The sequence below is a fragment of the Oryctolagus cuniculus genome, chromosome 2 (genome assembly GCF_964237555.1).
Source record: "Oryctolagus cuniculus chromosome 2, mOryCun1.1, whole genome shotgun sequence".
Classification (NCBI taxonomy): domain Eukaryota; kingdom Metazoa; phylum Chordata; class Mammalia; order Lagomorpha; family Leporidae; genus Oryctolagus; species Oryctolagus cuniculus.
Window position 1 is genome coordinate 106,324,971 of NC_091433.1, and position 24,201 is coordinate 106,349,171.

Here is a 24,201-nt window from a genome sequence, read left to right on the forward strand (position 1 = left end):
AACTTCTGGCTTCAGGTCGGCACGGCTCCAGCCTTTGTTGCCAACTGAGGAGTGAACCAGTGGATGGAAGACCTCCCTCCCTCTCTTTCTCTGCTTCTCCTTCTCTCTCTGTATAACTCTGACTTTCAGGTAAATAGATAATCTTAAAAAAAATGGAATCTAGATTTAACCTCATAGCTGTTATGCTGTTGAGTAACTGACACTCATTAATGGGACCTTTTCTTTAGAAGAAAAGTTTGAATCTTGCCACTTACCATTCCTAGTTTTGTAAGGTCGAACTGTGTCTCTCCAGAGCAGAATCACCTCAATCCAGAACACTTTTAGGATGATCACCAAGACAGTGATTAACACTAACAATATACTACCTCCAGCAACTAGGTGGTAGGTGCTCTGATAATTAACTATTCAAAAGATAAGGGAAGGAGCAGAAAAATGAGCATTGTTATTACTAAACCAAGACAAAATGAACAAATACAAGGATATCAGCCCCACACTGGGATTGGAAAAACTCATCCAAAAGATACCCACATGGAATTTTTGTGGTTTCTTTAAGAATCAGTAAATTAACATTTATTGAACCCCTACTCTGTACAAGGCACCAGGCGAGGCATGATAGGGGATTCTCAGGGACAAACGCAACAGAGACACATGTGAATTTAAGCTAAGGTGGGATATAAAAGCATAATTACAGCTGGCAGAGAAGTTTAAAAGGAGAACTCACTCCATGCTGGACTGAGCACAGAAGCCTTCCTGCAGGAAGAGGTCCCTAAGGTATGGCTGGGTTTTACAAAAGTGCATCCTCCTCTTGACTGTGGACCCAAGTGCAGAGATAGGAGTGTGTTTTCTAAGAAACTGGAGTAACTCAGTTTGGGCAAGGTATGAAGAGACGTGTGAGTAAGGGTTGGCCTCTAGCCAAGGTTTGAACTCCAGCTAAGGCATTTTGCCTTATTCTAAAGGTTATGAGAGCCATGGGGGAGGGGGCTGGTGCAGTGGCATAGCAGGTATAGCCACCACCTGCCATGCCGGCATCCCATGTGGGCGCCAGTTCAAGTCCAGGCTGCTCTACTATCCAGGGCTCTGCTAGGCCTGGGAAAGCAGTGGAAGGCGATCCAAGTCCTTGGGTCCCTGCACCCACGTGGGAGACCTGGAAGAAGCTCCTGGTTCCTGGCTTCAGGTCAGCCCAGCTCTGGCCATTGAAGCAATTTGGGGGCGTGAACTGGTGGATGGAAGATATCTCTCCCTCTCTCTCTCTCTCTTTCTCTCTGCCTCTGCCTCTCTGTAACTCTGCCTTTCAAATAAATAAATAAATCTTAAAAAAAAAAAAAGAACCATGGGAGAATAGGGAATAACAACAAACGTGGTTTTCACCTAGTTAGTTTGATCATAGCTCAAGGCATATTAGGATGGGGTTCAGTATCTGAGATGCGAGATAAGGAGGATTCTAATGCATGTAATACTGAGAAAGAATGGACAAGGCTCTTGCTGGGGTCATTAAAAGGACTGACTCAACAGATCCAGGGACTTATTGCTTCGGAAGGGGTGATAATGTAGGAAGCAAAGAAAGAGCAAGAGCCACAGAAGTCTCTATATTTGATGGGAAAAAAATCAAATGATTGGGTTCTAGGTCTTGTATATGTCTCTTGCTTTTCTTATAGTGACCATTGTTTAGCCATCTCTGAACTTTATTGCAGGTCTCCTTGCTTCACAAAATGCTCATCTACCTGTTCCCATCTTAAAGGACTTGCAACAGATTTGTGCTAGTTGAACTGTGCTTCTTTATGGTGTCTTAGGTGTTTCAGGTTTAGATCCCTCTTTAGAATTAACTGTCTTGTCTTAGAAATAGCCTCAATTAAAGACAAATGTGAGAAGAATCTCAAATGAGAATTAGTTACATGGTTCTTTTTCATTTGCATCTTAATTCTTAATACTTGGGCTCCCAGTTTTCACAGAAAATCACAGGCTCATATTTGCGAATTCCTCCAGCATTTCTGGTAGTTCATTGGTTCTCTGAGTGTCCTACGTTATGAGATCAAGAACGATTAAGTGATCCAAAGATGGGAGGAAATCCGAAAATTGATGAAGAACTTACTGTCTATACTATCATCAGTTTAAATTATAAAAACTAAATAAAGCATTTCAATAAAATTCTTTACTAGATTATCCTAAAAGTCTTATCTGGGGTGATCATTTGGTTCAGAGGTTAAGACACCCCTTGGGATGCCTGCATTCCACTTCAAAGCATCTGGGTTTCAGCTCTGGCTCCATTCCGGATCCCAGCTTCCTACTAATGAGTACACTGGAAGGCAACACATGATGAGTCAAGTAGTTGGGTCTCTGTGGGAGAACCAGATGGGAAGCCTGTCTCCTAACTTCAGTCTGTGCAGGCACTTGGAGAGGGAATCAGCAAGTGGGAACTCTTCCGTTTGTCTGTCCCTGTCTCTCTGACTTTCTGTCTCTCTGTTTTTCAAATAAATAATAATAATAGGCTGGCACTGTGGCGTAGCAGATAAAGACACCGCCTAGCAGTTCCAGCATACCATATGGGTACCAGTTCAAGTCCCAGCTGCTCCACTTCCCATCCAGCTCTCTGCTATGACCTGGGAAAGCAGTGGAAGATGCTCCAAGTCCTGGGGCCCCTCCACTGGCAAGGGAGACCCAGAGGAAGCTCCTGGCTCCCGGCTTCAGATCGGCCCAGCTCTGGTCATTGCAGCCAACTACGGAGTGAACCTGCGGACAGAAGGCACATCTCTCTCTTTCTCTCTTCTCTCTCTCTCTCTCTCCCCCTCTCCTTCTCTCTGTGGGTAACTCTGACTTTCAAATAAATAAATATTTAAAATAATAACAATAAATCTTTTATTGTATTTTATTTTTGACAGGCAGAGTGGACAGTGAGAGAGAGACAGAGAGAAAGGTCTTCCTTTTTGCTGTTGGTTCACCCTCCAATGGCCACCGCAGCTGGCGCGCTGCAGCTGGCGCGTCGTGCTGATCCGAAGGCAGGAGCCAGGTGCTTCTCCTGGTCTCCCATGCAGGTGCACGGCCCAAGCACTTGGGCCATCCTCCACTGCACTCCCGGGCCACAGCAGAGAGCTGGACTGGAAGAGGGGCAACCGGGACAGAATCCGGCGCCCTGACCGGGACTAGAACCTGGTGTGCCGGGGCCACAAAGCAGAGGATTAGCCTATTGAGCCGCGGCGCCGGCCATAAAATAATAATAATAAATCTTAAAAGTAAGATAAATTAAAATAAAGCCCTGTGTAGGTCCACACTGGAACATACATTTCTTACGGGGATTGTTGGGAAGTAGCTATGCTAGTGGCCGGCCATTTTCAGCTGAAGAAAATAAGTGGATCCAAGATGTCAAAGGAAGTTGAATTTCGATATCTTCCCAGGTGTTGTTGATTTTATAAATGTGTTGGTATTATTTGTGTGCGATGACTACACACTAAACATACCCTGTATGTGTTTGCAAACAAGAAAACGTTCAAATGTTGGCTCTGTAACTACACAGTACTTCAGTCATTCAACTCTCTTTAACTTCATTTCTTCACTTATAAAATCAGATGAGTATAACAGTCTCTCTTTCATGGATTATTGAGAAATGAGTAATTAAGTGGAAAATAATCAGACAGGGCATGGTATGTAGGAAACAATGTATAAACGTTTACTATTAGTAAAGTCAGCATCAAATATTTACTTGATAAAATGTGGACATAGCTTTCTAAGATTCTGCTTCTTAAATTCAAGAAAAGTTATAATTTTAGAAATGAAGGAACTCACTGTGACAATTCAACAGCAGTAATTGTTTAATTTATACAGTTGTTTTAACAGAGTGTGAACAGGTTGAACTTGAACAACAACAACAAAAGAGGTGAAACACAAATAAATGGGAAGGACCAATATCACGAAATACATGTAACATGGAAATACACAGTTAATTCCAATACGCAGGCAACCAGGGAACATTTATAAGTGATAACGTAAATAAAACTTTGGGATAAGGACACAAAATTGGTTCCTGGCCATGAATAAGGACAATGGCTTCCCCTTCCCTGTCGTATCCACTATGCCCACCACCACCCCAAAGGTAGCCCTGATGCAACATCCATGGCCATCTGGGGTGACTCATTTAGCACTGCCAGAAACCTGCTGGAGGCACTTAAAGTTATCCACATGAGTCATGACTCTGTGTGTTTTATAAACCAAAATTACAAACCAGAGGTTCACGTTGAAATTGAAACAAGAAAAATGCCGAGTAGCACCTCAGGCAGAGATCTTCCCCGACCCTACCAAACTGCGGATCTGCTTTTCTTAACCTCTCAGTCCTTGATCACCATTCTGTGCCTCACTGTGTTCATGCAAATGAAGCTGGGCCCTGCCTCACATATGGATAGGAACTCAGAGTATCCTTTTTGGCATCTTGGTAAGCATGTGGAATAATTTCTACAGAGTGGTGAGTGGTGCAGCCACTAAAGGAGCAATGAGTGTGAAACAACAACAAAAAATGCCATCCCTCTCCACCCTTGTAGATGTGATCACATGCTTCATATACCAAACAGGGTGACATTGCCTGGAAATGCAAAGAACAAGCCAGGAAATGGACAAGGACTGAGGAACAAAATACTGGAAAAACTGCTTTCCACAACAACACTGTCTGCAGAGATACAGCCAGGGATGGGGGAGAGACAGACTGTCCTTGCAGGGACCCTTGTGTAAGTGTGGTGATAATAAAAATCACAGTGACAGGCAGACGGTCTTATTGTTGTTTTTGAACCCGGTATAGACAATAAATCCCATTATTGCCTACACCAGGAAAGGAATGACTCGCTCCACTCTGTTTCTCTTGTGTGTGATATTTTTGATTATTGGTGAAAGAGAATGCACACTTTAAAAGACCACACAGAACATCCGAAATGGATTCATTGAAGTGTATCGGTTTCATATTTTTTGATTGAATTGTGTCAAATTAATGATGTCATTAAAAGCATGCTAAATTCACATGAAACCATATAGAAGCTTTTGAATTTATGTGGAAAGGCATTAAATTTATGAAGCATAAGCACTGAATAGTATAATTAAGCCTTATACTTGGAGAAGTGGATCAAAACAGTTCTCATTAATAACGTTGTGGTGTGTTCATTTATTCACTCAACAAGTATTGAGCACAGGCTAGGAAAGGCACTGAAGTACACGCTGATGACACAAATGTGTGTAATTTGCTATCCCTGCCCTCAAGGAGTGTGCAGCCTTTTTGGACCGATTGCTGGATGGATTTTGCAAGGCAATGTGATGGCCTAACAGACAGGATGCTGCAGCTGTATTTACCCCAAACTAGCGCTCAAAGAAGGCTCCCCAGAAAAGGTGGATCCTGAAATGTTGACTAACATACTGTCAGCAACGGGCTGAGCTACCAGACTTCTGAGTTCCCTCTAAGTGGAATGATTTGTAACAGTGAACGGCGACAGTGCATGTCTTCTTATAAGGAAGCAGCTAAGATGTTCTGAAATGGGCAGTGGTTAAGTATGTCCCTTTTTTGTCCACTTTACGGTCTTCACCAAGGAAGTATGCTTTCATTATAGCAATATATATATATAATATACATATATAAATACATAAAAGGAAATATGCTTATAATGTGTCTTGTCTTAAAAGTTATACAAGGGAACAGAAGAACATATTTATTTTCCTACTGTTATGTTTTATTTCACATACAGTGAACAGGGAGCTAGTGAGGTTAGAAAGTAGGAGAATGACTCAGGAGGCAGTGGATTGTTGAAGAGAAAGCCATAGAGGAAGAGGAGGAGAGACAAGAGGAAGAGGAGGGAGAGAGAGAAGAAAAGGAAGTCAAATAGTAGAGAAGCAAACAAAAAAATCAGGGAAGAGCACATTGCAAATAATTGGTGTCCTCATGAAGAGAAGTGCACTTCCATTGTCTTCATGGGTCCCTTGGAACTAAACGCCAGCATGGGTCATCTAAGAAAATGATTTCAGCTTACAAGTGTCACAGCACGCTCCAGCGACCCACGCCTGAGAAACATTTCTTACTTGGCTTTTTCCGACTTAGTCTCGTGGTGTGCCTTTTCATAACATAATGATTCAGGGCCACACAGTCGAACTGCAGAGATAAATCCGTCTCATTCACGTCAGTTATCCTTAAGAGTTTGTGGCGACAAGTCATTTCATTGCTAGAACTGAGAAGGCAACTTGTTATTTTAATGTTACCTTTGCAAGTGCAATGCGTGGGTAGGGAAGAGATTGTTTTACCTTCAAGAGAAGCCCACCTTTCATTGGGTCCTTCCTCCTCTTGGATTCTTGCATCACCAAAGTCTCTTACGTTACTTCCATTAACTTTCCACAGGACATGAACAAGGAACTGAGGGCCTTTTCCAAAGCAAGCGTAGCACATTAGGTTTGCTGTTTCCCCTGGATGGGCAGGAAAGATATTCACTAATAAAATCACATTGTGCAAGTTGTACTTAATTGATTTAATGTGAGAAGAGTTTAATGAACACCCAGTGTGTGCTTTGCAAAGATTTCCATTTCCCTTTCTCATCCCTGGCACCTTCATCTCTCTGTGTCCTCATTCTGCCTCCCCTGCCTTCGGTAGTGTCTCTGTTTCACTCACTGTTAAGTTGGAAGCTCACCTCCCACCAGGTGAGGGGAAACACAGGCGGGGACTGGTTCCCCAGCCTCACATTATCATATAGGATTTCCCTTTACTAGAAATTGGAATGCATTTGAACTTCCGTAGCTTTCTCCTCCTGCTGCACTGTGTTCATCTCTCCACTAGTTATCCACGGAGGCACAATTGTGTTTTACCCAACCAAACGTGTTTATCCAACCCATCCCAGGACTTCGGCATCCAGAATTCCATCCCAGCTTCTTGAACCTGAGACTTCCTCCTTCCAGAACTGAAAGCCTAGTGGCAGCTTTCCCACACACACACAGTTAACCGTCCCTTCTCAAGGTCCTGGGTCCCTTCAGAAGCTGGAAGCTGTGTTAAGAATTTGGTATATCAAGAGGAATGATGAGCTCAGAGTCTCTGGAGAGCTCGCAATGATTTAGGCAGAGTGGAACTCAAGGTACTCTGGTGCTCTAATAAAAACTGCTGGCGCTGTGGCGCAGCAGGTTAAAGCCCTGGCCTGAAGTGCCGGCATCCCATATGGGCGCCGGTTCTAGTCCCAGCTGCTCCACTTCTGATCCAGCTCTCTGCTATGGCCTGGGGAAGCAGTAGAAGATGGCCCAAGTCCTTGGGCCCCTAAACCCATGTGGGAGACGTGGAAGAAGCTCCTGGCTCCTAGCTTCAGATTGGCACAGCTCTGGACCTTGCAGCCATCTAGGGAGTGAACCAGTGGATGGAAGACCTCTCTTTCTCTCTCTCTCTCTCTCCCTCTCTGTAACTCTGTATTTCAAATCAATAAAATAAATCTTAAAAAATTTGGCAAATGGCATAGGAGGCCACAGGAGAAATGGCAGGGAGTGTAGCCTGTCAGACTGCACATGCAAATGGTGCCCTGAGTTTGATCACGGGTAGCTTGAATCATGCTCTCTAGTAGGGTATGGAGGGCCAGCTCCAAGGTGGGGATATTTGAGCTTAGTCTTAAGAAAAGAGAAGGAGAAACAACATGGGCAAAAATAGGGAAGAATGTGACTAACATTGCTTATCAGTGAACAAAAAGTGAGGCCGGAAGTCAGTGAGTGGCGCTAACGGCTACAGATGGGCAAGGAGGGAAGGAAAGGCCCCATGATAGGGTCACTTGTTCTAGAAGCTAAGAGCTTTGCATTGTGTCCAACTTCTAGTGAGAACCAGGAAACACAGACACAAAAAAGCCAGTAAGTCTATGTTCTCATCTTTGTTCTGTCATTTATAATCCATGACTTTGGATGTATCGTTGGGCTTTTCTGAGCCTATGTTTTCTTAACATCAAAGCAGAACCACTGGTTAGAAGTGACAATGAAGTGAGATGCTTACAGGAAAGGCCCATGAGTTCCAAAGTGCTATGCAAATAGAAGGGCTGTGTGTTGCCGTGATGGGGCTTCCTAGTTAATACGGAGTGCCTGAGGCAGGTGCTTCTCTCTGGCATCTTGTTCAAGGTTCAGGGTCTGTGCTGTTACTTGGCTGACCCTACACCAGGGGAATTCAGGACAAGTGACATGTGGAAGGACTTTCCAGGTAACACAACATTCTTAAAGATGCCTTACCTATTTTGACTTCTTTTGTTTCATTTGGTGGAGGAGCTAAAATTACTGGGAACATGGAAAAGCCTTGCTTCTCTAGAGTTAAAGACAAAAAGAGAATATAAATATTAAGAGTGTATTGGATGGCCCTCCCTATAAAGTTGTATTTTCATATGTCTATCCTATTTCATAGCAATGTGCCCAAATTACTCTGGCAATAACCCTTGTCATTAAGCACACACATGAGTTAAACAACATTTATATAAACAAAGAATCTTCAAAAAAAGTTTGTGGGAAATACCTTTTATGGAAAACTATAGATGGGTTTAAAAATCTTTTGCACCAAAATAACCTCATTTTTCCATGAACTTAGTGATGAACCCTTACTACCTGTAATGTTCTTTTTGTTTTGGATGTATAACAATTCATTTTTTTTCGTAAATATAACTTGAGGAATATAGTGATTCTTCCAATGTACCCACTCTCCCACCCGCACTCCCACCACTCCTCCTCCTCCCTCTCTTATTCCCATTCTTGTTTTCCACTCAGAACTATTTTATACACATACGATTAACTCCATGCTAAGTAAAGAGTTCCACAAATTGTATGAAAAAAAAAATATTGTTCCTCAACAGTCAAGACAAGAGCTATTCAAAGCCAATGTGATGTCCTTGGACACGTTTTATTCTTTTCTGTTTCACTAAAAAAATGCAAGTCCAAGCCATTAAAGTAACTGCAGAATCTATTAATTGTTAGAAAACCACAATTCCACAGAATAAGCACAAAATGTATGCTCTAGGTACAAAAAAAAGATGTCAACATATTACTGGAAATGACTCATGCATCTGTCAGCAGGCTCCTGCATAGAGCAGTCTCTTACTGTGGCCCACTGAGGCCAAGAGATTTAAAAGTGAGGGATTTTTCAAAGCACTGCTGTATTCCTCTCCCCTTGATGAGTGTGTCTCAGGACAAGAGTGACTAGGGACCACTGCAGCAGTAACTACTGAACAATGAGGGGCACTGACACACTGGCTGCCTATGAGGCTTGTCTTACAGCAAGCAAGCACTGGAGAACTCTGGACAAAAATTGGTCTCCAGGTTACTTTGCCCTAAGACAACTGCCACATTGGAGGTGCTTTCTTATTTACATCTATAGGTCAAGTATATTAAGGAGACCCAACTCTTTGTGGATTTGCTAAACAATGGTTGTCAAGTCTTTCCCTTAAATAGACTTTAAAAAAAGTTTTCTTTGTTTTAGAATTAATGACCTACTTGAGGTTATTGACAATGCTGAAAGTGTTGCATACCAGGATTGCAAACCACTCAACATCGATGTCCCACATTGTAGCCCATTACAGTCAGCCCTCGGTCCCCTCAGTTCTGCATCCACAGATTCAGCCAATCACAGTTCAAAAATATTCAGGAAAAACAAGTTGTGTCTTTACTGAACAAGTACAGACACTTCCCTATTGTTCTCAAACAGTACATAGCATTTTTGCATTGTATTAGATATTATAAATAATCTAGAGATGATTTAAAGTATAAAAAGGATGTGCATGGGTCTTAGGCCAATATTATGCCATTTTTTAAACGAGGTATTGAGCATCCACATATTTTGGTATCCGTGCAGGATCCTGGAGCCAAATCCACCACAAATTGCTTTATTTTCATTAAAAAAAATTAGTATTCAGACTGCTATATCTTGAGAAGATTAAGTTGCAAAAGGAAGAATACATGTATCTTTGGACTGGACATGCAATCTGTCCCTTAAATTTCTTAAAATTTGACATTGCATACCGAAATTTCTTTGCATCAGAATAGAGAATGTGGAAGATAAGATGGCATAGGAAGAAGCTTCAAGGAGGGAAATGCAACCAGAGGGCACAACTCTCCCCCACTTTATCTTGATTCATTCGTCTATTCTGGCTGCATGCATACCTTTGACTATCAACGATCTGGTTGCTGTCACAGGGTAATGGACTCCATTTTCACTGTGTACTAATTTACATGTATAATCCCCTGCATCATCACTTGTCACGTTGTCAATGGCCAAATACGCCCTGTGTGTCATGTATCTTGGTCCTTGCAGGGCCTTACAACCCTGAAATGAAAAAAAAAAATCCAGTCCCTGTTCAGTAATTCTCCACTGGCATCTCCTTCATTGTGTAATCTTCATCGGTTCCCCTTCAAATTCCCCTTTACCTTAAACCACACAAGAGGTGCTGTCCAATTGTAGAATTCAACTTTAGGACAATGTATTTTGGCATTTTTTTCTGATCCATGTACTGTTGAATATATGAAATCATCTGGAATCCTGCAATCTGGTTGTCTTTCATATATGGTGACATTAGCATATCTAATATTACTGAGGGTGGGACTATTAAGATAAATAAAACCATTAAAAAGAGTAATTCAGCATTTTGAAATAGGTTCATCCAACCTTTTCTTAAATCACTTTTCTCCTAAAATATTTGATACATAGTGTTTCTTTATTATTTAAAAATAACCATTGAGACCTAGAGTTTCAAATAAGGTTTTGTTACTCTTATGCAACTACATAAGCCATTTCTTCACATACTACATCTAATATAGCATCACTGTCTTATATGATAAAGAGAATTGGTATTGAGAATTTGCTGTGTACCAGTTATGCCAGTAAGCACTTTTCATTTTATTCCCACCAGAGTGCTTTGAGGTAAATAATACTATAAGATGAAGGATCTCCAAAAATTTCAAGAAAATTTCTATTGTAAAACAAAAACAAAAACAAAACAAAAAAACATGCATTGATTTTGAAATATTTTGCACCAAAATAAACTAATATCTCAATTCCATTTTCCATGAACTTTTGAAATGCTCTAGTATGTATTTTTCAGAAGAAACTTCAGGACAGAGGAGTAGTTTGCTGGCATTACACAGCTAACTTGTGGCACAGCATGAATTAGGAGCTATATGGACTCAGAACCCAGGCACTTCACTGTAACCACCCTTCCTGTTAATGGAGTTCTTCTATCATTTTGGATGGGCCAAATACGAGCAGAAAATCAAGACATTAATACTTTCTATGCAGAATAAGTAATCTGTAGACATATAATCCCATGTCATCTTCTACAGGTTGACACTAAGTTATAAGGCACTGGTTGGTCACTGCCCTTTTAACCCACCAGAAGCATCTAGGCTACTGGATTTTTTGCTAGCTTGTTTTTACTTCCAATTAAAAGTGAACAATCACAATTATTCTCTGTTCTGTTGGACACTAAGAAAGCTAAACCTTTTTCTAATTAATCTATACATTAATTCCTATATTCTAAATCAAAATATTTAGCTCATAATCACATAAACATTAACCTTATAATGTCCCTAGATGTATTTTTTTTTTCAAATCAATTTAGAAATTTAACCATTCCATAAAGGTCTAGAACAGGAAGGAAAATGAAGGCAGCTCAGACTATAAGCCACTAGAGAAAGAGGAGCAGTTTCGAAGATCATGGTGGCTTCCAGGATACCTTCTGATAATGCAAGCATAAATTCCAGAATCGTTGACTTTCGCTGGTAGGAACTTAAGAAGTTCCCCTGAGGCAAATACACGATTTCCTTTCTGGGTAGAAATTCTTTGGTTTGTTGTTGAGTGATACCATTCCACAGGGTAATGAGATTGCACGTTATTTGGACATTTCACAATTAAAGCCTCATTTTCCAGGCCCCAAGATGGTTCACCTGCAAATAAATAAATAATCAGAAATAGTCATCTGAAGACTGTAATTCCCATATTCTTAATAATTCCTTCAAGGGTTAAATTTACAAATGGGTCATACATTGTGATACTTTGACAAGAAGTAAGTAAAGATTAAGATCTTTTATGAAATTATCTCTGGGTTCTATAGATTAATGCTTTAATTTGGACCTAAATTCCCCATGCTGCTCCAATGGAAAATCAGCCATCTCTTGAATTAACAAATGCCTTCAACACCTTCTACATACAAGCCTCATGTTAAAGTCTGGTGTATCTGAACATATAAAAGTAAAATTTAGATATATTTGCTATGATAGATTTGTGACAAAAATGTCTGAAGGGAAAAACAATTTTTCCAGTTCACAATTCAGTTGGATGAATGAGAAGCAAGTAGCAGGAAACAAGGCAAGCATTCTTGGAATGTCTTAACTTTTTTAAAAGATTTACTTTATTTATCTGAAAGGCAGAGTTATAGAGAGTTAGAAGGAGAGATAGAGAGATCTTCCATCCACTGGTTCACTCCCCAAATGGCCACAACGGCCAGGGCTGGGCCAGGCCAAAGCCGGGAGCCAGGAACTTCTTCCAGGTCTCCCGTGTAGGTGCAGGGGCCCAAGCATTTGAGCCATCCTCTGCTGCTTTGCCAGGCACATTAACAGAGAGCGGGATCCGGAGCAATCCAGACTGGAACAGGCAAACATATGGGATGCTTGCTTTGGAGGAGACGGTTTAACCTGTTAAGGCCTCAACACTGGGCCCATAACTTAATTTTTAAGAATTTAAATTTTAGTTGAAAAACAATACTTACTATCTATAGCTGATGTGAAATATATGGGAACTGTTAGAAATGCCAAGATCCACGGTGTCATTTTTTATCAATTAAGAGCAATGTTGAGATTACTGGAGAGGAATCAGTACACGTGATGTGAAGTCCCCACTAAGCAGCAGATGGCGCTCCGGATGACTTCAAGTTGGGAAGAGTGGTCAATGTCCCTGGGGAAAAGCAATCGTGGAGAACCTTAGCACATATTCATTAAGGTCAAATAGCAGACGCAGCGGGTTCCAGCCAGGCAACTTTGCATTGATTCCTACTGAATCTTGGGGCCATCCACATAACCCTCTTAAGGATCATGCTATTTTGCAGTTGTATTTTACCAGTCTCATGAAAATGCCTGGAAAGAAGCAAAATAAACAGGAAAGAAAAAGAGTTCTTGAAAAAAAAATAAGACCACAAAACTCAGCAGATTCTAACAAATGCAATATTACATAAAACCACAGACCTCTTGTCTGGCTGGAGGCATTGTGCGCACATGCATAGCTCATTTCAGGCACACACGCAAACCCTCAGCACAGAGCCACCAGGAATAAAGGAACATGAGAGCTAGAGAATCAGCCAGGGAATCATTGCAGCCTCCATCCCTAAGCCTCAGACACTCTCCCTGCTTCAGCTGGTTCCCAAGAGCTACCACACTTTAGTAAGACAAGTTGAACTTCTGCAAACAATTAACTACCTCTTGTTCTGTCAGCAAAAGATCCATTTGCTATCTTAAAAAAAAAAAAAAAAGTCAGAGGAAGGATAGAACCGATACAGACATAATCTATTCCCAGGGAAAGCAAGCACATTCCACTTAAGCACCAGTTGCTGATACTAATGACAAACTTTAGACAAGTGCTGGACACCTACCCAACCGAAGGGGAGAAGACAAGAGCTCCAAGACGATGGCTGAGTTGAGTCTCCAGCCCTCCTGCTTCCTTCTGTGTGGATTACTCACTGGGACACATCCTCTGCTCTATTTGAAAGGGAAGGCACTCAGTTTGCCACTCCACCCACCCTGAAATCTGATTTTTAGCCAAAATCCGTGACTTGGTCAAAAATCTTAGTGTATCCTGTACTAATAATCCTTGACTTCAGTATACAAATAAACTTCAGAACAACAGTGAATAATCCCTTCAGAGGAAGTGATCATTTCACTTCCCTGTTTGTGCATCCATTTCTCAAGCTACATAATGAGCAGTGCTTATTGTTCATCTGCCTGACACTCTACCAGTGTTGGTTCTAAATGATCTGGCCATCACAGGGCCTTGAGGCTACCCTTCCCGATTGTACTTTGGCATCTCATTTGGTAGAAGGAAGGCTCAGGCAGTTCGAGTGACTTTGGTGCATAGAGTCTCAAAAGCAAACAGAGGGAGTAAGTAATGATGACATATTCTGTCTAAGGTGGGGGCAGAACATGTGCAAAAGCAGATTCAGGTTCCTCAGCCATTAAGTCAAAGTAGGGCTCTCAGCTTGGATGAACAACAACAACAACAACAACAAAATTGTTCTAAGAAGCACAGAGAAATAGAGTGAGCCTGTAACTAAGTGTACTTCAAGACTGATGACAAAGCAAACCATAACTCTCAGCTCTTGGATTCCGTGTAGACTGAGCAAAACTTGAGTTTACTGATGCATCATCGTGTGAGAACACTGGGCCTGAACCCCCAGGTCTGATGAAACGGGGTGCAGGTAGGTGATGGAAAGGCCAGTGGAATGTTTACTGCTCAGAAAGCCCTGCACCTGGGGAGATTGCAAACTGCTAAGACCCTGTGAGAGCCTATCTGCACGCTTATCAAGGTCCATTCGACACTCTGCACCTCTCCCAACAAGCAGCGTAAGAAGAAACTTAGCCTGCTGCTCTAACAGAAAGAAGCCTGGCTTCAAATCCCCTGCCCCCTGTCTGGGCAAGCTCAGCCTCCACTCTCTTTACACTGCCCCCCATGCTGTCCCCCTTTAAGATAAAGTACTCCCTACTTTAGCCACCTCCTCTCCTTCTACCAATCCTAAAATCCTAAAACCTAAAACCTAACACATACTCGTCGTGACTTTATTATGCATAAACTCAACTTACTGTTTTCTTTTTTTTTTAAGATTTATTTATTTGAAAGAGTTACAGAGAGGCAGAAGCAGAGAGAGAGAGAGAGAGAGAGAGAGGTTTTCCATCTGCTGGTTCACTCTCCAAATGGCAGCAATGGCTGGAGCTGGGCCAATCCAAAATCAGGAGCCAGGAGCTTCTTCCAGGTCTCCCACATGGGTGCAGGGTTCCAAGGACTTGGGCCATCTTATACTGGTTTCCCAGGCCATAGCAGAGAGCTGTGTCAGAAGAGGAGCAGCCAGGACTCAAACTGGTGCCCATATGGGATGCCAGTGTTTCAGGCCAGGGCTTTAACCTGCTGTGCCACAGTGCTGCCCCCTCAACATACTTTTAAAAGTCAGTTTGCAGCCAGCGTTGTGGCAAAGCAGGTTAAGCCACAGCCTGAAGCACCAGCATCCCGTATGGGCACCAGTTCATATCCCTGCTGCTCCACTCCCAATCCAACTCCCTGCTAATGCACCTGGGAAAAGCAGTGGATGATGGCCCAGGTGTTTGGGTCCCTACCACCCATAGGAGAAACCTAGACGAAGCTCCTGACTCTTGGCTTTGGCCTGGCCCAGCCTTGGCTATTGTGGCCATTTGGGAAGTGAATCAGCATCTGGGTGGTGTCCCTCTCCTTCTCTCTGTCTCTCCCTCTCTCTCTGTAACTCTGAATTGCAAATAAACAAATAAATCTTAAAAAAAAAAAAGCCACCTCACCTTAGAAGAATTAAGGAATTGACTGCAGACCAGCACAAATAGAATGAGAACAGGTTACTTTTATCTAGCACTTTCTCAACATCAGTTTGTGACTTAAGTGGATTAACTTCTTCATTTTTTTTTTTTTTGACAGGCAGAGTGGACAGTGAGAGAGAGAGACAGAGAGGTCTTCCTTTTTGCAGTTGGTTCACCCTCCAATGGCCGCTGCGGCCAGCACGCTGCAGCCGGCGCACCGCGCTGATCCAATGGCAGGAGCCAGGAGCCAGGTGCTTTTCCTGGTCTCCCATGGGGTGCAGGGCCCAAGCACCTGGGCCATCCTCCACTGCACTCCCTGGCCACAGCAGAGAGCTGGCCTGGAAGAGGGGCAACCGGGACAGAATCCGGCACCCTGACCGGGACTAGAACCCGGTGTGCTGGCGCCGCTAGGCGGAGGATTAGCCTAGTGAGCCGCGGCGCCGGCCTAACTTCTTCATTCTTGCAATCACCCAATGAGGCTATTGTTTGTGTTTCCATTCACAGACAAGAACACTGAATCACTCAGAAATTAAGCCACCTGCCAAAATCACAGAGCACTAAGAGATAGAGCCTGAAACCCAAGCAGGCTGGCTCCAAAGACTCGAGAATCTGCTGGCTCATACTACCCCCAGATGTGGAAGACTGAGCAAGGAGGGGCTACCAACAAGGAGTTCTGAATAGATATCTGGAGCTGGTTTCCTGCAGCATCTTTTGCTCCTTTGTGGCTGGCCATAGTCTCCAGCAGGACTGTTGCCAGCCCCAAAGTCTTTGCCTGCCAGGGGACACAGGGAATGGCTCTGAGAGGTAAAGCTGTAACAGGATGACTCGAAACATACAGTTTCCCACAGGATATAAAATACCCAGGCATGGTTATAGGTTAACTCGCTTGCTTGCTTCAAGTCAGGAGCTGTTCCTTTGAAATAAAGAAGTTATAGATATTGGTCTGCTCCTCCGGCTCTAACCAGCATATTTCTGGCTTCTGTACTTCTGCTTGCTTGCATGCTTGATAACGGCCAAGGCCACCAAGTAGTGTTTTCTGTCTTCAAAAACTCCCCACAGCTGCAACCCGGAGATGTCTTCTCCAGACTTGTTCTGGGAGCAGGGGAGCCACCAGCTGGCTAATAAAGATGTGGCAGTTCGATTTAATCGTTAGAGTGGTCCTTTGCTTGGTGCACCCCGCAACCCCGCAACAAAGCTACAAAGTCCTTTGCTACCAGATAGACTATGGGGTGTTTGGCATAAATTCTAGATATTAGGTCTGCTCATTCTGATATGGGATAAGGCAGATAGCTAGATTAGGGTCACCAGCTGGAAGCCACACCTCCCCGGGGCCCCTGGCCAAGTAATCCTATCTGCCCTCCTGTCAATCAAACGACCCCTTCCCCGGGATGTACCTCCCCTTACTGGAGACCATGTAACCACTCCCCTTTCTAAGTTCACAAGAAGCCTGGCAAAAGAGTGGGTCTCTCTCTTTCTCTCTCTCTCTTCACCGTGGATCCAGAGTCAGCAGGATATGCACATCTCTCTCTCTTTCCCCATCCTGGCCCACTCTTCCTGAACAATGCCTTGTGTATGTGTGTGTGTGTGTGTGTTCCTCACTTTTGTACGTTGTGTCTGTGCCTGTACTTAGAATGCTTCTCTAAGTAAGAGGCAAGAGCCTGGAATAGGAATGTGGGCCCAAGCTAGCCCACAACAATGCTATCTTCAAGTCTTATTATTCAGATTGTGATAGAGGCAGGAGACTGTTCATTTGGGAGGTAGGTAGCCAGGGACAAAGGGGACCACATACAAAAAGACTTGTCTGAGGAAGACAAGGAGGCAGGGGGACTGGAAGTTAGCAAGATAAGAGAACTGGAGAGAAGGACCTAAGACTGAAGACTAACAAGTGGGAGGAATTAGAGATAAGACAGGATGAGAATCGCTGTGGGATGGGAGAACGCCTGGACACTACCTGGACACTACATAACTTGCTTTGAAGACTGTGCAAAACTTCTCCTTAGCCCTGAAGGATTTAAGATCCCAGACCTACCTCCTGTCCTTGGCCTTCCTGTTCTGGGGCTCCTCTGGCTGTGCTCTAAGAGCTTTGCCTTTGTTTGAATAAACTTTACTTGCTCTTCATTGTCTGTGTTCTCATTCTGCATGGGCACAAGACACGTGTAGTTTATAACAATTTAAGACAAAATAGTGGGACCGGCGCTGTGCCTCAGAGAGTTAAAGCCCCAGCCTGCAGTGCTGGCATCCCATATGAGTGCCAGTTCTAGTCCCAGCTGCCCCTCTTCTGATCCAGCTCTCTGCTGTGGCCTGGGAAAGCCATAGAAGATGGCCCAACTCCTTGGGCCCCTGCACCCACATGGGAGACCCGGAAGAAGCCTCTGGCTCCTGGCTTTGGATCAGCTCAGCTCTGGCCATTGTGGTCATTTGGGGAGTGTTTCTCCGGAAAACAATATTTTTAAGACTTGTCATAACTATTGCTCATTTTCAAAATTCATCTAATAAAATCGAATCAAATTTGACCATTTTCTAACCCTGATTTTGAATCACAGTTTTGAAATCTCTTATGTAGCAATTCACAATCTGCTTCTCTGAAATTTCCACAAATAAAAACAAGCAATTAAAGCATTTACTGTTACAGCTAGTTGCTTGGCTTTGGAATGGGGCACTCAAATTTTCACTCATTTAAGAGATACCATGTGAGGCTTATTCATTGACTGGGCAAATGTGGCTAAATGTAAGATACAGATGGCAACACACACCACAGAGCTGGCCATCTGTGTCTTGTCTTACTATAAATCCATCTCAGAAGCCGGGAAACCTTTATCACATTACATGCCTTACATGAAGGCAATTGAGTCAGGCTTCACTCCATGATTTTCAGTAATTCACAAGAATTGCCACAAAAATAAACAGAGCAGTTGTTTGTTTTTCATTTGCCTCATTTCATTAGAAGCATTTTAGGTGACTTTTTTTTTTTTTTTTTCAGGCAGAGTTAGACAGTGAGAGAGAAACAGAGAGAAAAGTCTTCCTTTTCCATTGGTTCACCCCCCAAATGGCCGCCACGGCACGTGCGCTGGGCTGATCTGAAGCCAGGAGCCAGGTGCTTCCTCCTGGTCTCCCATCGGGTGCAGGGCCCAAGTACCTGGGCCATCCTCCACTGCACTCCCAGGCCACAGCAGAGAGCTGGCCTGGAAGAGGGGCAACCGGGACAGAATCCGGCGCCCCGACCGGGACTAGAACCTGGTGTGCCGGCGCCGCAGGCGGAGGATTAGCCTAGTGAGCTGCGGCACCGGCCTCCTTTTTTTTTTTTAATGACAAAAATGCATGTAGTACTTCCAATGAATAAAGGCAGAACCTATGTGGAGTAAGGTTGTCTGATGTGGCCTCCAGAAAATTCTCTGACCCCAGCTCCATCAACTGGGTCAGCTTATTGTTTATTTCCTGTTTCTCCTGCTGGTTCTGTCCACTGGTACAGGTCATGTTCCTGGACACTGCCCAGAACAAAGCAGGCACCTAAACATTTCCATTGAATGAGCCAATAGAGCCAACTAGGTCATAGAAAAATCAAGCATTTATTTATTAATCTGAACAGGAGTAATGGATCTTGTACCATGATTTGACACCTCTCCCCTAAACTCTCTCCTTTATCCCAGGTGAAGCAAAGTCACCAAAAAGAAAGTCTGTGGACCAAGGACAGGACATGGGGGTGGTGACAATATGAAAAACAACCAGAAAGCTTCAGTGTTTGCTTATGAGAAATGACTAAACCATAACTAAGGTCCCTTTGAGACTAATGTTTTAGACCATAATGCAATTTATCATATACTATCATATTATTCCTGCAGTGTACATTTGTCATCTTTTTGGGAGTTCATATATACCTTTTTTTATTATGTATTTGAAAGTGACAGAGATAAAGAGGGTGAGAGCAAGAGAGAGAATTCTATCTGCTGGTTTACTACCCCAAATGGCTGCAACGCCTGGGGCTGGTCTAGGCCAAAGCCAGGAATTTGGGTCTTCAACGTGGGTTTCAGGAACAAAAATACTTGGGCCATCTTCTGTTACTTTCCCAGGCACATTAGCAAGGAGCTGGATCAGAAGCAGAGCAGCTGAGACTCAAACCAGCCCTCTGATATAGGAGGCCAGCATTACAAGTGGCACCTTAACCCACTGCACCACAATTCTGGCCCCTCATATACATCTTTGTTTGTCTTGAGATCACTGTGGCCTTTATTGTCACAACATCAGACTCAGTTTCTGTATTTTCTATGGAAATCTAAAAATTTTACAAGGAAAATTAAAATACTTAAAATGTTCAAAATATTCTTACAAAATAAAAACAAAGTTAGAAAATTTACACATCTTAACTTTCAGACAATAAAAAGCTACAATAAGAAAATAGGGTGTCATTGGCCTACAGATCGACCTAGCTATCAAAAGAAAAAGAATGTCCAGATATAGGCTCAAACATATTCAGAAAATTGATGTTTGAAAGAAACACATATATTAGTCTATAGGGAAAACCGTGTTTTCAACACATGATAATGGAGAAACTGGCTACCTACAGGGAAAAATCTCTACCTCATACTGCACACAAAATAAAATTCCATTGCAGAAAATCTCTGTAACTTGGCATAAGAACAATATTTTTCAAACTGGTTATAAAACTCACTAACCATGAAAGAAAAATTATTAACTTTGACTTTCAAAATTAAGAACTTTCATTCTTCAAAAGACATCATTAAAATTTGAATAGATAACTCACAGATTCACAGAAAATATTTCAAATTTATGTATCTAAGGAAAGACTTACATCTATAATCCATAAGTAGCTTTTATAACTTAACATGAAGAAGACAAAATAACCCAATTTTAAAAATGAGAAAAAGACTTGAACTAAGATTTCACAAAAGAAAAACTTATCAATGGCCAATAAACACATGAAAAGGATATTCAAAGTCATTGATCATTAGATAAATGTAAATAATTAAAACCTCAGGGAGAGTCAGGCACTTGGCCTGGAGTTAAGATGGCAGGTAGGTTGTCTGTGCCCCACGTCAGGGTACCTGGGTTTAACATCCAGCTCTAGCTCTTGATTCCAGCTTCCTGCTAAGGCAGACCCTGGAAGGCACTGGTGAAGCCTCAGGTAACTGAGTTCCTGCCATCTATGTGGGAGGCCGGGTTTGAGTTCTCCCAGCTGCTGGCTCCTGGCTGCTTGCTTCCACCCAGCCCAATCCCAACCACTGGATATTTGAGGAGTGCATCAGGAAATGGGAATGATCCCTTTCTATTCCTCTCTCTCTCTCTCTCTCTCTCCCCCACTTCATCTCCCTTTCAAATAAATAATCATTTAAAAAAATGATTAAAGAAGCCTTAATGAGATTTCATGGCTAAGATGAATACTGAAAATATCTAGAGTTGGCAAGGATATAGTATGACCAGAACTCTCACATGGGAATGCCAAATGATAAAATGACAAGATTGGTAATTTCTGATCATACCATGTGACCCAGGAATTCCCCCAGGATTTTATCTAAGAGAAATTTTTTTAAATGTATATAAAAAGATTTATATAAAAATGACAACAGCAGCTTCATTCAAAGTAGCCAAATACTGAAAACTATACCTATGTCCAACAACACATAAATAGAAAGAAAACTATTTTGTAATCATACAATGGAACACTACTCACATATATATATATATATTTACATATATATATGTAAATATATATATATGTAAATATATATAAAGAAACAATTGAGTCACACCATATGAATGAATTTCAGAGCATAGAATATGTATGCTCAATTAAGGAGGCCAGGTTTTAAAAAGTGCACACTGTATTAGTCCACAGATGATTCCATTTATATAACATTCCCAAACTGCAAAGCTAAGGAGTAATTACCTAGGACGGAAGGTATGTGTGTGAGGGGTAGGGTGTGGGGAAATCAACTACAAAGAAACATGAGAGAAAGTGGTGGGAGGATTTCTTAACTGAGATGACAATTTCATAGCATATAAATTTGTCACCTCCCCTGGAACTTTTATATTTTGTATATTTTACTATATGTAGAAAACTATTGATAAGATAATAAACTAAAAGTTAAAGAACAGCTACCGTATGACAATAATGCCAGTCCCAGCATCTACTCAGGAGAATGAGAAACACATTTCCACAAAACACTTAGAAAATAATGTTCAGAAATGCCACATTCATATTGCCAAGACCTGAGTATCATCCAAATGTCTACCAACAGAGGAGCAGATAAAGAAAAAGGAGTAGGAACCACTCAACAAGCAGAACAAGGGAACTACTGACATAACAACACAATGAATCTCTAAACCAGAAAGTTCTGTGACTTTGAGTTTGTTTAAAAAGAATAGTTCCATAGCCGGCGCCGCGGCTCACTAGGCTAATCCTCCATCTTGTGGCACCAGCACACCGGGTTCTAGTCCCGGTCGGGGCGCCGGATTCTGTCCCGGTTGCCCCTCTTCCAGGCCAGCTCTCTGCTGTGGCCAGGGAGTGCAGTGGAGGATGGCCCAGGTGCTTGGGCCCTGCACCCCATGGGAGACCAGGAAAAGCACCTGGCTCCTGGCTCCTGCCGTTGGATCAGCATGGTGTGCCGGCCGCAGCGCTGTCGGCCGCGGCGGCCATTGGAGGGTGAACCAACGGCAAAGGAAGACCTTTCTCTCTGTCTCTCTCTCTCACTGTCCACTCTGCCTGTCAAAAAAAAAAATAAAGAATAGTTCCTTCTCCCAAATTCTGCTAAATAAAATAAACCAAAGCCGAAGCATGCATAGGACGTATAAATGTTACTCTTATATGAAATCTAACAATAAGCAAATTTTAATCTATGTGTGCTGAAAACCAGGAAGTAAGTAGAAATTTTGTCAGTGGGGGGGGGGGTGCGATTTCCGGAAAACTACCTATTTTCTGTGCTGTTTGGGATGGTGATCATGTGGATAGATAACATTGATTGTCAAATCTCACTCAGCTGAATATTTAAGATCAGTACATTTCATTGAGTGCCAAGTATTTCTCAACAAAAAGGAGAAGAGAAGTCACATCCTTCCACACATGTTCTTGGAAGAGCACGGTGCTAAAATAGGTGACACAGATTCATGCTGGGATCTGCCAAGCAAAGTCTCCTCTAGAGGCCTCACCAATATTTTACCACCGAACTTCTCATAACAAGTAATATGTGGAGGGAAGGGTTGATTCATTTTTGAAAATTATCCCAAGAACAAGCTGTCCTGCAAATAGCCCTGTAGTTGTTTTTCCCACTCATAACTTTAAGAGAGGTTCCGCCTTAGAGTTTACTTCCATTTTTCTACTTACAATTAAGGGCAATCAACGAGGCTTATTTCTGGTTTCTTGGGTGAGAGTAAAGATGGTGTTCAAAGTATTTTGACAGGGGCAGCACATAGGCACTGGGCAGCCAGGACAACCCACATAATATGGATGGCCCTCAATCAGCTGAGCATTTCAGCAGAGATCGAGGCTTCCCAAAGAAGAAACTGTGCTCCAAGACTGCAACACAGAAACCCTGTCTGAATTTCCAAACTGCTCTCCTGTGGAATTCTGACTCAGCACGGCACATCCACTCCCACCTGAATTTCCAGGCTGCCAGACTGCCTAGTGTAGTTCAAACTTGCCATCACTTGCAATCCCATGAGCAAATTACAGAAAGCAACTCTATTGATGGATTGATGAGTAGACATGAAGGGAGGTATGATAGAGCGAGCAAGCGAGAGAGAGAGAGAGAGAGATTGAGAGACAGAAACCCAACTGGTTCTGATTCTCCGGAGAATCCTAGCTGATCAGAATATCCAAGGCTACTTCAAAAAATTAATGGATGGAATGGGCTTTTGGCACAGTGCTTAAGACCCCACTTGGGATGCCCACATCCTGTATTGAAGTATTGGAGCCTGTGTCCCAGCTCCACTTCAGATTACAGCTTCTAGCTAAAGCACACTCTGGGAGCACAGCACTGAGGTGATGGCTTAAGTATTTAAATCCTAGTCATCCAAGAGGAGACCCAGATTGAGTTCCAGGTTCCTGGCTTTAGTCTGGTCCAGTTCCGGATGCTGCTGACATTCAAGGAGTGAGTCAGCAATGGAACATATCTTTCTTTCTCTCTCTCTCTCTCTCTCTCTTTTTCTTTCTTTAATAAATAAAATATAGAAATTTCTTAAAAGTTCATGGAAAATTAATATTATGAAAAACAATATGCATGGATTTCAAAATCGTTTTACATACAAATAAACTCATCTTTTTAAAAAATATTTATTTATTTGAAAGAGTGACAGAGAGGCAGAGAGAGAGGTCTTCCATTCACTGGTTCACTCCCCAAAGGGCCACAACAGCTGGAGCTGGGCCAATCTGTAGCAGGAGCCTTGAGCTTCTTCCGGGTCTCCCACACAGGTACAGGGGCCCAAACACTTGGACCATCTTCTACTACTTTCTCAGGCCATTGGCAGAGAGCTGGATTGGAAGTAGAGCAGGCCAGTTTTGAACCGGTGCCCATGTGGAATGCCGCCCCTGCAGGTGGCGGCTTTACCCTCTATGCCACAGTGCTGGCCCCATAAAGTCATCTTTTAACTCAATTTTCTAAAAATTTTTGAAGTATCTGAATCAATGACAAGATTAATTGGAATGGAGCTGTCTGAATT

At 42.6% G+C, this 24,201-nt stretch overlaps 1 protein-coding gene across 5 annotated transcripts in view; it reads right to left on the bottom strand.

Moving 5' to 3' along the window:
• The window catches only part of IL1RL1 (interleukin 1 receptor like 1), a 62,101-nt gene that overhangs the window by 4,064 nt on the left and 33,836 nt on the right, over nucleotides 1–24,201 (bottom strand). For 2 of the 5 annotated variants that reach the window (XM_070069681.1, XM_070069680.1), the window contains exons 2-9: nucleotides 12,714–12,898; nucleotides 11,682–11,892; nucleotides 10,378–10,552; nucleotides 10,114–10,276; nucleotides 8,200–8,271; nucleotides 6,279–6,420; nucleotides 6,043–6,188; nucleotides 255–401 (exon numbers count right to left, since the gene is read on the bottom strand). In XM_070069681.1, coding sequence (XP_069925782.1) covers nucleotides 255–401; nucleotides 6,043–6,188; nucleotides 6,279–6,420; nucleotides 8,200–8,271; nucleotides 10,114–10,276; nucleotides 10,378–10,552; nucleotides 11,682–11,892; nucleotides 12,714–12,774 — 1,117 coding nt within the window. In that variant the 5' untranslated portion in view covers nucleotides 12,775–12,898. Of the gene's footprint in view, nucleotides 1–254; nucleotides 402–4,852; nucleotides 6,189–6,278; nucleotides 6,421–8,199; nucleotides 8,272–10,113; nucleotides 10,277–10,377; nucleotides 10,553–11,681; nucleotides 11,893–12,713; nucleotides 12,899–13,589; nucleotides 13,698–24,201 lie in introns of those variants that run through there. The other 3 variants (XM_051835087.2, XM_070069682.1, XM_070069683.1) reach the window with 3 other exon arrangements.